The 17,070-nt window shown below is 38.2% G+C and overlaps 1 protein-coding gene across 1 annotated transcript in view; it reads left to right on the top strand.

Annotated features, from left to right (window-relative positions):
• LOC131147779 (uncharacterized) overlaps window positions 1–17,070 on the top strand; it is a 39,161-nt gene extending 22,091 nt beyond the window's left edge. Inside the window, exons 7-8 of the mRNA XM_058097341.1 lie at window positions 870–1,042; window positions 16,422–17,070. Coding sequence (XP_057953324.1) covers window positions 870–1,042; window positions 16,422–16,533 — 285 coding nt within the window. The 3' untranslated portion in view covers window positions 16,534–17,070. The remainder of the gene's footprint in view (window positions 1–869; window positions 1,043–16,421) is intronic.

The raw sequence follows: 17,070 nt of genomic DNA, 5'->3' as shown, positions 1-17,070 counted from the left end.
AAAAGAGTGGGTGGAATAAATAGTTGTATGAGAAACATGTAAAAGTAAAGCAATTAATTTGATTCCATTCCGTTTTTTTGTGTACCAACAATGTGTTTTCTTTGTATATGTGCTATTATTTGTTAGGACACATTTAATGCTAATCTTAATAATTGCTTAAAGTGTCATGTGCAAGTTATTCTGAATGTTCAGAGGACACAACCAGAAAGAAGCAAATGGAAGTTTTTGTAGATTACCTATTTCCTGTTATATTTTTTTTATGCATAGCTATAGGCAAAATATTTTGTTAGAATTCAACCATTGTCAAATTTGGAAGAACATGCATTCTACCACTTTATTTTATTTTTCAGCTTTAAAATTATTTTCTTATTTATTGATGGACCTGATGCCATTTCTCAATATGCCTAACTTTCTACCTGTTGTGTTTAGGATATTGGTTGTCTTCTTTGAGCAATTAGTGCTGGGTCCCTCAATAAAAAGAAATTGGGTGGTTGAGTTGATAATTTGATGTTTTCCTGAAGTACTTTGTATGTGATTTTTTTTGGGGTCAATTAATGCTGGATGTCATTTGATTGACATGCTTGTGGGACATGGGGTGGATTGAGTGGTGGACAAGTTGATCTAGAAATCACCCCCTCCCTGCAGTCTGAAAAAGTGATAGTTTGCATTTGATACTTGAAGTGTGACTTTATTGTAGCTGGGCCTTCCTGAATATGGTTTTACTTATTTTATTTCTTGTGCTTGTCATTTATACAGGGTAGTGCTTTGGCACTAGATGTTTGCATTGTTTCATTTTATTCATTACATAAATACTCTAGAACTGTAATAAGGAGCTTTTCTTAATAATAATTTTTATACATTTCTGACAGGTGAATGCTTTTAGATCTATGATGCACAATGACATGATGGTGGGTGCCTTTTCTCATTCAACTGCTGTTGGGAAGCTACGTAAAGATTTGCCTGATGTTCCTATTGATGCTCGTATCAATTTTCCTCGCTACAGTTTAGATGAAGCTGAAGCTGTTTGCCATTACTACCTTAGGTATGCTTGCTTGTTGCATCTGTTTATTAGTTTTCAACGTTGATTGATGGTTTATTGTGATTTAAATGACCGCCTTCTCAATTTTCTTCATATAGTAGTGTCGCGTATGAGTGGCTGATTTGCTCAAATGAACTTTGTTTAGTACCTTTTGCCTATTATGGTTTGTATAGCTGTACATAGTTATTCAACTGAATTTTATTTGAAGAGGTTTTGCTATGTAAAACTGAAAATTTTATTTGAAGAGGCTTTGCTATGTAAAAGCGTAACTTTTTTAGTCATGGTAAAAGTCATTAATGTTAGTGTTTTTGTGAGTGTAGAAGCAGGTTTTGGAGAGGCTTATGATAGGTTTCTTTAGGGATGTAATGGATTCAGACTGAGGGCGGGTTTTGGTAGTTTCCTAGAAAGATGGGCAGTAGTTCCCTGAACCAAGGACCTTTGGGTGGGGGATATGCATCTGGCTTTTGCATATCCTCATCTCTTTCGATTATCAGATCTTCATGATACCCCAATTTTTTCATTTCTTCTTTTGGTAGAGGATGGGCATTCTTGGGACTTGCATCTTGGGAGAAATCTTGAAGAGAGAGAGATTAATGAGTTGGCTTTGTTGACCAATTTGCTCACGTCATTTCATGTGCATTTAGGGAGTGATAAAAGGGCATGGAGCTTAGATCAGGAATTCTCTTGTAAGTTCTTTTTCCCCTATCTGACTCTTGATTCTAATTCTGACCCTTTTGACTTGTATTCTTTGACTTGCTTCAGAAGAGAATACCTAATAAGACCCTGTTGGCTGTCGCCCAATGTTTGCGTGGTTTGTTTGAGGAGTGAGGAGACTTGTTCACAATTTTTTCTTCGCTGCCCATTCACTCTGGCCATTTGGAATAAATTATTTGGTATCTTTGCTTGAAACTGGGTTTGCTGTCCACATTGAAGGCTTTCTATTATTATGTTTAGGGGATTTGGCTGGGAAAGGATAGGAAAGCCTTTTTGCAGAGCACTGTTATGGCTCTTATTTGGTGTATTTATTTGTAGAGAAATGCTAGAATCTTCAAACTTCAGAGGTGTGGCTACTAGCATCAACTTGCTGTAGTGGTTTATCTTGTGTCACTGTTGGTGTCATCGAGTGGTTTCTTTTAACATGTTTCTTTGGAAGACTTGCATTCAGATTGCTTCGCTCTGCTTCATTGAGTTGTTTTCTGTTTTTTTGTGATCTTGTGGCTGGTTTTCTTGTTGTAAAGGAGGATTTCTTATCCTCCTTGTTTTATTTTTCCTTTTTTCTTTTTTTTGAAGGCTGCGTAATATGGACACGTTGTGGTCCACCCTCCACATATGTGGTGAGCTTTGTGCACCAGGCCACCCCTTTTTTTGTTGTGCATTCTTTTCTCTTCTAATACAACTCTCTGTTTAGACTTGGAATAAATTTTGTGATCTCAGGCAGATTGAGGCAATAAGTGGGAAATATATTCTCTTTCCTTGGATCTGTGTTGGCCCAAAATCCACTATGCTCTAGGAAGCACCGTAACGACACAAGATACAAATACGACATGATACCAACACGGCAGTTTTGTAAAAACATGGATACGTCACAGCTGGGATATTTTAGTTTATCAATATTAAAAATATATATGTAAGCATGTTTTTCCTTTTAAATGAAAAATATTGAATAAGCATCATTCATGCTCAAGTATGAACTGCATGATTATTAACAACACTTATATTAGAGAACTCAAGAAACATTCATCATTTATCAATAATCAAAAGATTGTTTAAAGCTTCCAAGCAAAATACAAAATACTTGTGCCACTACAGTCTACAAATCTAATTAACACAATAGAGTCATAAGATACCCATTAAATATGTACCGTCATTTTCACCATCACCATATTTGGAAAACATGGCCTCCATATTTGGTTCATCAAGGGAAAGAAGATGGAGAAGAGGGAGGGAAGGAAGTAAGGAGATGAAAAAGAGGGAGGGAAGGAGGAGGGAGGGACTCATGTTGAGCAAAGAAGAGTGTAGCCTTCGAGTGAGACGCCTCGAGTTTTTTACCTTTTGATAGATGGGCAAAGAAGAGGCTTTGACCTTCGGCAAATTGGCAGAGAAGAGGCTTTGGTTTAAGCCTAGAGGCCCTAGACAAAAGCCAGCCCAAATTGTTGTTGATGAAGGCTGTGATGTTTGACAAAGAAGGCTAGGAGGCTGTCAGAGAGGTTCAAGGTTAGGTTTCCTTTGTTAAGGTGGATGAGTGGTATATCATTAAAAGATAGATTAAAGAGCAAACATATTCGCAATAAACTAGGTATAGCACCAGTTGAAGATAAGGGAGGAGCAGTTTAGATGGTTTGAGCATTTCAAATGCAGGCCAAGTAAAACATAGTGAGGAGTGAGTTAGTTATTGTTTCTGACATTAAAAAGGGATGGGGTTGACCTAAAATCACCTGGAATGAGATTGTGAGGAAGTACTTAACAACTCTTAAGCTAGCGGGGAAAACTGACCTCAATCGAGTGAATTGGCGGAAAAGAATTCATGTAGCCAATCCCATCTAGTGGAACTAAAGGCTTGTTGTTGTTGTTGTTGTGGTTTTGAATAGTGGCTAGAGGAGCAAGTTAAATGCAGCGTTTTGAGTAAAAACATGTCTTGAGCATGTTTGGGAGTGTCTATCCATCTCCAAAAATAAAAAAAAACAATAAAATTAATTCTTGACACATGTCGAACATGTATCCAGCCGTGTTGAGGGCGTGTCAGTATTCTTCACGTCTGACACTTGTTGGGTATTGACACTCCGATCCTTTTGAATGTTTCCTAGGCTATCTGTCAGATCCCACATCAGATAAGTACTGGGAAATGTTGGACTTGTAAGGATGGTTCAGACTTCAACTATGTGAGGTGCCCTTTATAGGACAAAACTATGAGGTCAGTGGCCAAAGCATGTACTGCACTAGAGTTGGGCTGAGACTGTTACACTGAGCTTAATTGAAACTTGCTCTGAATCCACCCAAAACATAGATAAATAAACAAACAAGTATTGTGTCCATGTATGTATGGGGGTGTGCGAGTGCATAAATATGTTGTTTTCATTCAATTGTTCCTAGAGTCATAGCTTTATAATGTATTGTTGTCATTTTATTTTAATAATATCAAAACTTTTTTTTTTAATTTGTATTTTTATGGTCAGTGTGTTGGATTTGGATCCATGACTGGAGGTAGATCTCCTAATGAGGTAGGTATGGGGATACATATAATGCTTTGAGGCAGTCAAGGTGGTAGGCAGGATGGATTCGGGTTATGCCTGTCCCACTTCAAAATGTTATATTGCTCATGCTCTGGTACTTGGGATAGTTAGAGGGATCAACTAGATCATCTTGTTAGTTGTGATGTGGTTAGGAGTCAAAAATGGGGTTTAGGGCAAATTCCCGATGATGGTAGATTATTAGAAGCAAGTATGGGGTTTGTTGAAATGGGCAGGATACAAAGGGAGTGGCAATGTGTTTTTCTGTTTTGGGACACTTGAGTTCCTTTTCAGCTTCCTATGAAGGCCCAAATGGAGTTAGCTCCCATCAGGCCCTCTTCTGTTTTGGGACCCCTGCACAAGCTAGCCAGCCCAAAAAGACTGTACAGGAACTAGACATTTTGGAGTTCTTGAACACCCTGGAGGAAGAAGAAGACTGCTGGTGTCTATTTGCAAAATGAAGATGGTTAGTAAGACCATTAGAGTGTCTTTGGAAGGATTTGAAGAAAGGGCCATGAGTTTATTTGAAGATATAGAGAAAAAAGTGAAGGGAAACTTATTGACAAAAAACCTCAAGAGATCCAGTGGGACAACATTGTCTGGTAGGTCTGAGCACTTGAAATTGAGTCTGGTAGGTGTGAGCATGCGCACAAAAAGGAGAACCTAGTGAAATTTATTTGCAAATCTGGTATTCTACCTTTTTCTATTGAGTATTAAGCCTTCAATAAATGACATTTCTAAATGCCAAAGGGAGGTCTATAACGGGGAGAAGTATTGTTCTGTGTTTTGGTGTGCGTGCTTCTGTGTGTGTGTGTGGGTTGGGGGGTGGTTGTTGAGGGAGACAACCATGGCCTTCAGGCCCTTTTAAAGTGAATGGGTTTTAGTTTAAGTCCTGAAAGGAAAGACCTTTGGGTTGTTGTTTCTCCTAAAACTTTTGAGAGATGAATAAAAGAGAGTCCATGAAGAGTTAAATAAGTCAGCAATTTTTGTTAAGTATGGGTGCGAGAAGGTCAAGATAAGGGGGTAAATTGGTTAAATTATGAAGTTAATTAGTTGGAATATGAGGGGTCTAGGGATGTTAGGAATACGAGCTTGATCAAGGAAATTTTAACTAGAAACTCAAGTGATATTGTTGTTAGATCACCACTTTACCTAAAAGCTTAAGCTTTTAGGTTGTGGGCTAACAATGTATATCAAGCCTTAAAACTCCCCCGCATGTGCAGCCTGACAGTACATGGAGAGATAAACACACGATAGATGATACGCATTACATGTAATTCAATAATTTTTTCAGACACCACAGATACCATGTTAGATTACCTCTTTACCTAAAAGATTAAGCTTTTAGATTGTGGGCTAACAATGTATATCAAGTCTTAACGATTGTTTTCCTACAAGAAACTAAAAACTTAAAAAAATTGGCGGGGGGTTGAAATGGAGTGTTTGGGTGGGTAGGTTTGAGGATTGGGAGTTCCTTCCTTCTCAAGGAGTTGCTAGGAGTATTATTATTCTGCTGGACTCTCATTCTTTCCCTAAAGTTGATGGTCAATTAGGTTTCTTCTCATTACCGTGGGTTTAGAAATAAGAGGTAGTGGTCTCAGGTCCTACTGGGCCTACTCTTTGTTCTGCTTTTTTGTAAAGAGTCGTATGCAGTGTTTGGTTTTTATCCTCCTAGGGGTGGATTGTTGGTGGGTGATTTTGATGTATTAAGATTTCCAGGGGAAAAGAAAGGGGGTGGTAGGTTCACCTCAAGCATTATGAATATTGATTGATTCACTGGGGATTCTGGGTTTAGGGATATCTCCATGGAAAATGATGTTTTCTCTTGGTCTGCTGGTGGAGGTAGGGCGGTGGCCCATCAACTGGACAGATTCTTGTTTAGTAGTGAGTGGGTGGATGATTTTCCTAATCTTTCCCCATTATCCTCCTTTTTTCCATTCAGCTCCAGCTGTGCCATTTGAAAACTTTCCCCACAATATCATAGATATGCTGATAGAATCCCCTTATCTCTGGTTCTGTAAAAATTTCCTTGATCTAATTTTTTCCTTTAGTTGGCTTTCCTCATGGGAGTTCCACTATGCTGCCGCAGGGAGGCTTCACTTATCAATGCAACAGAATGTCAATTTCCAGTGGGAAGCTGCTCTGATTTCCTCACCCCTTGACTAACGTTCTTGCTTCAGAGATTGCCCTGATTTCCTCTTATCTACCCCTCATTCCCCCTACAGACTTTTTCAACCACGTGCCTCTTTTCCATCCATAGTACAAATCATTTGTCTGATGCCTTATTTGGTTTCTTCTCCAGAGAAATAAACCTCTGATAGCTATTCGCTCTCAATCATGTCCTAATAGAATGATTTGATGCCCTCAAGGTTCTAACTCATGAATTTGCGGTTTTCATGAAAAGAAAAGAATATGTCGAGTGATAACCACCATCTTTCCTCAGTTGAAAGTGTTGCATGAAAAAAATGATCATTTTTCTATGTTATAATGAAAAAGTAGCCTCTATCATCAAATAAAAATGTTTTTCCCCCAATATTAACGCTAGCCTCTTCCATGGAATTAAGAGAAGGTAAGATGTGATGGTGTTTCTCTTATTTTTCCTGTCAGAAAGAAGATGTCATATTCTTGGACTATTTAAGGATTTTTCACCCCCCATGGCACTTTTTCAAACACCTGCAAAATGGTTAGCATATTAGAGAAGCAACCCAAATCCTCCAAAAGAAAGAGAATAGTATCATCTGCATGCAAACTGAAGATGGGATATCCTCATGCAGATTGAGTTCTTCCACCTAACCTCTTTAATGCCTCTATTAATCATCCTGCTCGAGGCATCAGTCACAATAGTAAAAAGAAAAGGGGGAAGTGGATCTCCCTGTCTAGGACCTTGGAAACTCAAACCAAAACTTAGCCTAGCCATCCACAAAGACTGAAAAAAATACACGAGAGACACCCCAAATCCATTTCCACCATCTCAACCCAAGTGCTTTTCTATCCATAACGTTGTCCAAGAAGTACCAGCTCCCCCTATCATAAGCTTTTCCAGAGTCCAGTTTCAAAATTAAATCCCTCTTTGTTATTCGAGCCACATCTACGACCACTCCATTCAGTATTAATGTTGCAACTTGGAATCTGTCTATCACCAATAAAAATGAACTGATAATGGGAAATAGTATGCTGCAGCCAATCTTTAGGATAACACTTTAGTCAATATCTTATAGATGCTTGTCACCAAGATAATTGGCCTAAAATTCTTGACTCCGATCGCACAATCTCTTTTAGGCCCAGGATAATAAAACTTGAGTTCACATTCTTCTCTACCACTCCATCATCGAAAAGCTCATGATTATGATTAACAGAAGACTTTGAAAGGTGTTGAACAATCTCGAAAAATGTCATTGTAAGCCTATGTGGCACAGTAGCCTTATCTCTATCCATCCCAAATACTGCACCTCTAATATCCTTCTCTTCAAAAGGTCTTTCTAACCACTCTGCTTTGTTTTCCGAAATAGGGCTCCAAGCGAGCCCCTCAATCATAGTCCTTCCTCCATCCTCCTCTGAATTAAGTGTTACTAAAAAAATCAGTAATCAAACCTGTCATTCTGTCAGGATACCTTGCAATCACAACCCTGAAATGCTGTAAAACATACTAAAATATTTTATGCAGGTTGAAAAAAGGAGGAAAATAAAGGATCTTTCAGGAGGAGGTAACGACATGGATTAAGATGTAAAGACTACTGCAATACTAGATAACAAGATAAAAAGCACTTTAAACCCCTATTTTAGAAATGCTCTGCAAGATGTTGCCAATGGATGTTTTGGTGACATCGAAGAAAATTAGGAAGATTTAAATGTGTAAACTATATAAATTATGATAACACTTTTTTACAGTTTAAACATTCAGTAATTTGCTACTGTTTGTGTTTCAGACGAGGGAGGGTAGTATAGAATATATTAATCACAAACTGGAAAGAATATATTCAGTATTCAGTGTTTATTTTGTTGTTGTTGTTGTGTCCAATTGATTTCACACCTTTATTATTTTGGTAACTTTACGTGCATCTAAGATGACACTGTTTATTGCATTGGTCGTTTGTTTTTTTTTTTTTCTTTAGTATATAGCTCGCATTGCAATCAAGCTCCCTCCAAATTGACATATATTAGATGACAACAATGCCAAGGTGACTAACATGTTTAAGAAGAGGGAGTTCGTCTCCGAAGTAGATTTTGAGAAAGCTTATGACAGAGTGAGCTGGAGTCTTGTGGATAAGGTCTTTGTGAAGAAGGGTTTTGGGGAGCGTTGGCGTTGGCAGATTAGAGGCTGTTTGTCAAATGTGTGATTTCCATTTATTGTTAAGGGTGAACCTAAATCTTGGTTTACTGCTTCAAGAGGCATTAAACAAGGAGACCGTTATCTCCCTTCTTGTTTGTCCTTGTAGCTGATGTTTTAAGTAGGATGGTGGATAGGGTGGTTGATGGAGGGTTGGTTAAAGGATTAAGTGTAGGGGAACGAGGGGGTGGTGATTTCTCCTCTCCAGTTTGCTAATGATACCATTTCTTTCTTGATGATCATAACCTTATGTTTATAATAATTTTAGGTATACAAATTTTTGAGAGGGTTTCAGGGATTAAGACTAATTGATGCAGGGGCAGTATCAAGGTTCTGCAGCCATGGAGAAATTAGAAGAGAAGAAGGGGAAGGGAAGAGAGAGGAGACACCAGGGGGAAAACTCATGTTTAATTCAATTCAAAATTTTCAACAACTAACAACAACATGACTTTGACACACTATTTATAAGAAAGCCTCTTCACATGAAATTACACATAATCCCCTACAACTACATAACAAACATACCCTACATTACACAAATATGACAAACAACCTCCAAATACACATAATCCTATACTAATTAATAGAAAACACACATAATAAACTACTAACTAAACCCAACAATCCTAGATCCAATTGTTCTTAAAGTATTTTCCAACAATGCTTTCCGAGATCTTGCTTCTTGTCCTACATCAACTCTCCCCCCAGTTAGAAAAAAATTTGGCTTGAAGGACTTTTTGAAAGCCAACGCTTGGGTGAGGCAAGAAACCACGTTTCATTGGCAACACGATAGACTTGACTGGAGAATTAGCATCAATGAACTCATCAGGGATGACAAACTCTATAACAAGAACGCTCGAAGGACTTTGGATGTCTGCAAACGTATGCATTTCCTTGCTTGTAGTGCTTTCAAGTTGAGTAAATTTGACTGATTCTTTGTCTTGGTTAGCAGACTTCAAAATGATTTTCTTCCCATTATAGCGAAAGACATATGTATTCTCAAGCCCTTGAGTCACACCCAAATCATCCAACGAAAGAGAACCAAGGAGTACATGGCCAATCTTATAGGGAGGATATCACACCAAACATTAGCCAAAATATTCACCCATTTGGATAGGAACCAAACATCTCTCGCAAACATGCATAGAGGAGTTATCAACCCAAGATATCACATGAGGCTTTGGGTGAGGTTTTGGATGAAGCTGCATTCGACCGACTCCATTTATGGAAACCACATTCATTGGACATTTTCCATTGATGATGATTTTGTGAACTTTTTCTCCACACTTGAGAAAGGTGTGGAAAATCTTGAAATTGTGCCCAAGGTATGATAAATGTCATTCCTTAGTCCAATAATTTGTCACCATATTGCTGGACTTATCAACTATGTATCACCAAAATTTCTTAACACGCTTGCCCACAATTCCCAATCTGATCATGCAAAACCATAAACTTGACTCCTAATTTTCAAGAAATATCTTCAATTCACCTTAGATCTTGAGTGTCTTGCTGAAATGAAACAAATTCACTTACAAAACTCTCAAATTGCAGCAATAAAACCTGATTTTTGATGCTGGCAGCAACAATTTCTAGGGTTTTGTGCCAAATTATCGTGCTTGCTTACAATGTATTGTGTCCGTGATCAAAATATTGGAGATAAAGTTAAACTTGATGATGAAGAAATAAATAGCACTTGTATAATTTGATGCCTTGGATCTATTATGCAAGTTGAAGGAGAAATTGAAGATGATGTAATGCATAAAGTTAAAGCAGGTTGGGCAAAATGGAGGAGTGCTTCAATTGTTTTTTGTGATCGTAGAATTCCCTTAAAATTAAAAAGGAAGTTTTATAGGACGGCTATAAGACCAGCCATGCTATATGGATTAGAATGTTAGGTGACGAAGAAATAGAATATTCAAAAAGTAAAAGTTGACAATGAAAGATAAATTAAGGAATGAACATATTTGCAATAAGTTAAGTGTAGCTCCTATAGAAGATAAGGAAGTGACAACTCAGATGGTTTGAGCACTTGCAATGTAGGCCACATAGTGTGCTATTGAAGAAGAGTGAGTTAGTTATTGTGGGAGGCAGTAGAAGGGGTAGGGGTAGACCTAAAGTAACTTGGAATGAGATAGTAAGGATTTAATAGCTCTGAATTTGTCAAAACAAATGGTCCATGATAACATAAATTGGCGGAAAAGGATTCAAATAGCCAACCCCACCTAGTGGAACTTGAGGCTTGGTTTTGTTGTTGTTGTGCCAAATTATCGTGCTTGCTTACAATATATTGTGTCTACGATCAAAATATCTATCTGCAGATCAAATTATCGTTGAGAAACTTGAAATATCGTGCCTGCAGGCAATTTCTCACAATGCAGGAAATTGCAGAAGACCTTGGGAGATTTTCTTACGCTCGTCGGTGTGTGGGGCACGTGATTCAATGGCGGTGAGATTCCAACGATGAAACTTCAGGCGAGTGCAGGTCAGTGGGTGGGGAAGCACAGTGGTGGTGGTGGTGTGATGAGAAAAACACAAGCCACTAGGGATTCTTGAAGGCCAATGGCTGGAGTATGTTTGGCTGGCGCATGGGGTTACATGACTGGATGAATGGTGATGCAATGTCGTGGTAAAGTGTTTTGGAAGGTTTCTGTTTTCAATGGAATGGGTATTGTAGGGTGGTTGCTGGAAAGTGGTGTTTGAACAAATGGGGTCACAACTAGAATTTCAGAAAAAGTTCAGAAATGGCAGAACTGCTTTTCAGTTTTTTTCTTTAATGAAATTTCAGAATAGTGAAGAATCAGAGGGAGAATGACGGAAGGGAAATAGAGAAGAGGAAAAGACAAGAAGGAAGAAGAAGAAGAAGAAGAAGAAGAAGAATAGAACAGAAAATCAGAGAACTAGAAGAGAAGAAAGAAGCAGCAGCAGGAGGGAGGGAATGAGAAGTTATAGAATAGAGGAGAGAAGGAAAGAAGAAGAAGAGAGGGAGAAGAAGAATATGGTTGAAGAGAAGAGAAGAGAGAAGGGAAGATGGGGGGGTTGAAATGGAAGAATGGAGATTGAAGTTGGGCTCTAATACCAAATGATGTGGGGGCAGCATCAAGGTTCTGCAGCCATAGAGAAATTAGAAGAGAGGAAGGAAGCAAAAGGGAGGAGAGAGGAGATACTAGGGGGAAATTTCATGTTCAATTCAATTCAAATTCATCAACAACTAACCCCTTAAACTACATTACATTACAAACATACCCTTACTTCACACAAATATTACAACCAACCCCCAAATACATATAATCCTATACTAATTAATAGTAAACACACATAATAAACTACTAACTAAACCCAACAATCCTCGATCTAATTGTTCTTAAGTATTCTGCAACAAGGATCTTCCCAAGGTCTTGCTTCTTGTCTTATATCACTAATGTGGGGAAAAGTGGTTTAGCAGTCCTAAGTGTACCTGTTGAGAGAACTAGTAATTGGGTAGCAGATGCTGGATGTGGTTTATTGGACTGGATCCTAACTTACACGTCTCGTTGGGAGGGAATCCTAGAGGGGCATATTTTTGGAAACTAGTAGTGGAGAGGATTATGAAGAGATTAGATGGTTGGAAGGGTGCCCTTTTTTTCTTTTGGGTGTAGAACTACGCTTATCTTTTTTTTGAATTCTAGTGGGATCGCTAGCAAGCTTGAGAGAATTATGAGAGGTTTTTCGTGTTTGGTTTGAGGGGTTGTAGGAGCATTTAGTAAGCTGAGTGGAGGTATGCAAATCCAGAAAGGAGGGGGGTTGGGTTTGGTGACTTGGTGTCTAAAAACATCACTATGTTAGCTAAATGGTTGTGGTGCTTCCCCTTAGATAATTCCTTCTGACAAAGAGTTATTCGTAGTAAGTTTGGGTTGGATGAGAATGGGTGGGATGCCAATGCTAGTTTGAGGTCCGTCTCCCAGATTTACTCTATTTTCACCCCTCACACTAAATTTGAAGTGGAAGGGGTTCCCACATTCGTTTTGGGAAGACTAATGGCTCGGGAATGATTATTTTTCCACTTTTTGTCCTCGTTTTTTAGATTGTGCTCTGAGCTTAAAAGAGTTCCCTCTTTCTTTGTGGACAATGTGGGTAGCTTTTCAGTCTCTTGGAATCTTCATTTCAGGAGACCTTTAAATGATGGGGAGATGGTGGAGTTGTCTTCCCTGTTGTCCATATTGAACAATTGCTAACTACCCTTGGGTAGGGATGTTGGTTCTTGGTGTTTGGATCATTTAGGGGTCTTCTTGTAAATCATTTTGAGTTTTTGACCTATTCAAACTCTCCCTTTTCTTTTTGTCCTGTTGTTTGGGAGGTTAAAGTTCCCCCAAAAAGTAAGGCGTTTACTTGGTTGTGCTTAACAAAATTAATACCAATAACTTGCTGCAGAATAGGGACCTTTGAAGGCTCTCTCCCGAGATGTTTGTGTGCTATGTTACATGAATTCCGAAACAGCCTCTCTTCTCTTTTTGCATTGTGATTTTGCATGGAGGATTTGGAGTAAGTTGTTAAGTATCATGGAATAGAGTTGATCAATGGAGGACTTGTTGTCACTTCTTTTGCCAGATTTGGAATAAGGAACAATAGGGCAGTTTTATGGGGTTTATGGTTGGAACCAGTGTTTTTAAAGGCATTTTTAATGCGCCTTGAGGCGTTTTGATGCTAGAACGCACTGAGGCATAGTTCAAAAGGAGGAAATCCTGCTATGCATATGCTTTCTGGGTTGGAGCATACGCCTCCATTAAAAAATTGCGTGTTTTATGCCTCAAAGAGAAAGGTGCATGCATTCTGGGACCAGCCCTTAACTTTAATTATTTAAAAAAATTAAAGACACTGCAAAATAGGGCAGAAATGCCTTTTCATTTGTGCTAGTATAACCGAATGAAGGAAGACCAAAGCAATCAAGGATTCCTCCCTTCTACGAGTGCTGCATCACTTCGACAAAGAGCCATTGTCATCTTCTTCAACGAGCTCCTCCGACGGGATGACTGGGCTGCCTGGCTGTTCTTCTCTTTATCTCTCTCGTTCTCTCTCGATGATGAGACAATTGGATCGACTTCAAGTGTCTTTAACCCTCGTCTCTAGTCTCTTTGTCTCTCTTGCTCTCTCATCTCAAGTGTTTCTTTTTCCGCTCAAGACTCTTTTCAATGGAGGTAGTGGACTGTGGAGAGGAGATGGCGATAGAGAGGCAAACAGAAAAGCAAGATTTTTTTATTGGGTGGGAAGGCAACCTGCAAGGACACGTGGCTGTAGCATTACACTTGCTGGAATAGTGCATGGGCAATGAAGTCAACTTGGTTAATGTGTATTGATTTTTTGTTAAAACCTTTTTTTTCAGTTTAAAATTCAGACAACAATTTATAATATTTTTAAATAATTTTTTTATTATTATATATATAATTTGTTTTATATTTTTAAAATAAAAATTCAACCGTCAAAAGACTTATGGCTTGCCTCAACATGGGTAAAATGCCTTGCGTTACACCTTTGCCTTTTGAAACACTGGTTGGATCTAACGCGCAGATTTTTCCTGGGATGAAGTTCAATTCGTCTTTGGTGTGGGAAAAGATTCAATTTTTGACTTCTTTACGGCGTGTGGGGTTTGGAATTTTCAAGGAAGCAAGTTTCAGGAATTAAATAGGGATTGGAAGAACTGGTTGGCTTGATTTCTGATTTTTGTTGTTTTTGTTTTTTCTGGTTTGTTCCAGATTTTTTTTTTTGTAGATGCCTTATTCCCTCCCTATTTCTTTTCCCTATTGATAAAATTTCTTTTGCTATCCAAAAAAAAAAAGCATGTTTATATGGGTCAAAGCTATACACAACGAGATTATGCTTGAATCTGCTTGAACTTACAACTGTAATCTTTTGACAATAACATCCTATAATTTATTAATACTAACCTTCACATTTGGTTTGTTGGGGACCCACATATGCTGCTGATGAGGTTGCTTGCAGTGCTATGCAAATTCAGAATTCTACTTGGGACTTATTTCCGCATTGGATTTGCAGAAGTGCTTGGAATGCGGTTTGTAAGTGAAGTGTCTATCTAAAGAAGTTCCTAGGCTTTCAAATGTAGTGTACCCACGAGTCTTATGGCTGTTCATTCCTATTCAGCTGCATCCTTGTTTTATTCTTTTCAAAATAAAGTTGAAAATCTAACTAAAAAGGTCAATCAAGCAAGATTCAATCCCACAAGATGGTCTTTTTGGAGACACTCAAAACTACAATAAGGCCTAAAGAGAGACCTTTAATAAATTAAGATGTGTCCTAATAAAAGGGTTTGTTATGTCTATAAAATGATGATGTTCGTTAGCTTACCCCCTTTTTTCGGGATAAAAGAAATATTAATCAGAGAATTGAGATTTGTAGCTCCAACCTCGCACTCTGAAAATTGCAGCTATGTTCAATCCCATCTTTCTCGCTCTTTGATCTCTTTTAAGTATGTCTCATCCTCGCCAGTTCTGTTATCATAGTACAGAATTCTTGATTGCAATGCAAAATTTGTATGTCGTTATGATGGGTGCTTTCCCAAGTTTTGCTTCATCCCCGCTGTGAATTTAATTTATACTTGCTCTGTCTCTTCACTCATGCCTATTTTTCTTAATCTCTGAATTTAAAGGCGTGTGCTACCTAATGGAAGGTCAGTCCACAGAAATGCTTTGGTTTGCTCTTTCCATTACCACACTGAACAGAGAGGAAGCAGGCTAACTAAACCTAGAGCAAAACATTGAAAGAAGATTTTCAGCCCTTGGCTTGGTTGTTTGCTTATATGTCTATTTGTTGCATAAAAAACCTTTGTGAATTTCCACCAATGAAAGAGATTCTGCTAATGAAACCAAAAAGGGTGTTTTTTGGGTTGGATGGGAAGGAATGAAAGAAATACTAAATCATTCCATACCGAATATAAGACTTTGGTCCTTCCTAGAATTTGTACTATATAATGATATAAGATTAAATCTTGGGTTATAGTAGATTAATAAATGATTTGTACAAGAAACAATTGCTTCCTAATTGTAAAATACTTGCACAAAGAGTTATGTCAAATAGGAATTATCTTTATCTGATTTCCAATGAGATCATCGAGTAAGGAAATTGGAAGGAATCTTCCAGAATGATTTAAATGGAATTCCCTGGAGAAATGTAGTTGGACCGTTGTGTCAATTCGAATGAATCGGCCTTTCTACAGAGGTCAGTCTTTGCTTGCTAGGCAGGAGGATAGCAAGTTACATATTCTGTCTTGGTAGGACATGTATATATTATTAAATAAGTTTGTTTATCCGAGATTGGAAAAATACTGATTGTATTAATTGTTGGTATCACCCTTTGCATCTTCAAATGAACTCAGTTCACCAATCAAAAAAAAGTGAAAAGGTAGTATTCAATCCATTGTTCTGGTCTCAACTTCTTAGGCTTCCGGTTTCCATATTGTTTGTAGTTTTGCATGCCTTTTCTTTATAAAATCCTTGTTTTTCTCCCAGCTCTCTTTTCACTATTATATTACTATGATTATTTCTGGAAATTAAGCTATAAATTAATAGCCCTACCATCTTCCCCATATTTTGGTCTTGGACCTCCTGAACCCCACTTGAAACTGTTTCAACAGCCTTTAGGGCTTTAGCAAAATCATTTCTCTCTCAATTAAATCAAGTAGTTGATTAATGTGGGCTTGAATTAGGCATGATGTTAAGCTGCTCTGTTGGTACTTGGTATTCATAGCGGAACTAAGAATGCACCATTTTCTTTTGAATTTGTGATACCATCCACAATATTACACTTCTGACTCAAAGATTTTTACGGTTGCTTCTGGCAGGCAAAGAATGGTAAGTCGTGAAGTGTTCTCGGAGGAAAATTGGAGGAAGGTATACTACCTGTCAAATGGAAATGGAGCAGAGATGAGGTGGTTAGTTCCCTTGATGCGGTGACCACACGGTCTATTGGTTGTTGACATCACTCGTTTTTCGATATCTTAGTCAAAATCAATGCCATGGTGCCCTTCTTGGATTAATGAGTTTAGCAGTCATACTTTGGTCTATTCTTGTAACTAATTTGGTCAGTGCTATTTGCAATTTTGCTGCGGTGTCTGATTTGGTTAGGGAGGGGAGCGTGTGTTCAGTTTTGCAGTGGCGTCTGACGCGTGAAGACCCCCCTACCATACATCGTTCAATATTCATTTTGGGAGCATCATGGGAAAAAATGTGGTAATTTTTTGAAAAATTTATTGTATTTGTTGGGCACCAAGTGCCTGATTTATGTTTACTGGTTAATATTGCTGTATTGAGCTTCTCAATCTTAAGGTAACCCTTTTTGTACCTTGTTAAATCAGAAGTGTAATCAGCCTAGTCTGTCTGCCAGTTGTGCTTCTGAACCATAATAAAGATTATTCTTGAGTCAAGTGGACTGCAGCTTCACATTGCACAGCTTTCCAGTTGAATTCAGTTGATATTATATTTGAAGTCAAA

The sequence above is a fragment of the Malania oleifera genome, chromosome 2, assembly GCF_029873635.1.
Source record: "Malania oleifera isolate guangnan ecotype guangnan chromosome 2, ASM2987363v1, whole genome shotgun sequence".
In the NCBI taxonomy this organism is placed as follows: Eukaryota; Viridiplantae; Streptophyta; class Magnoliopsida; order Santalales; family Ximeniaceae; genus Malania; species Malania oleifera.
Note: the sequence above shows the minus strand (reverse complement) of the source record. Positions and strands in the feature narration are given on the sequence as shown.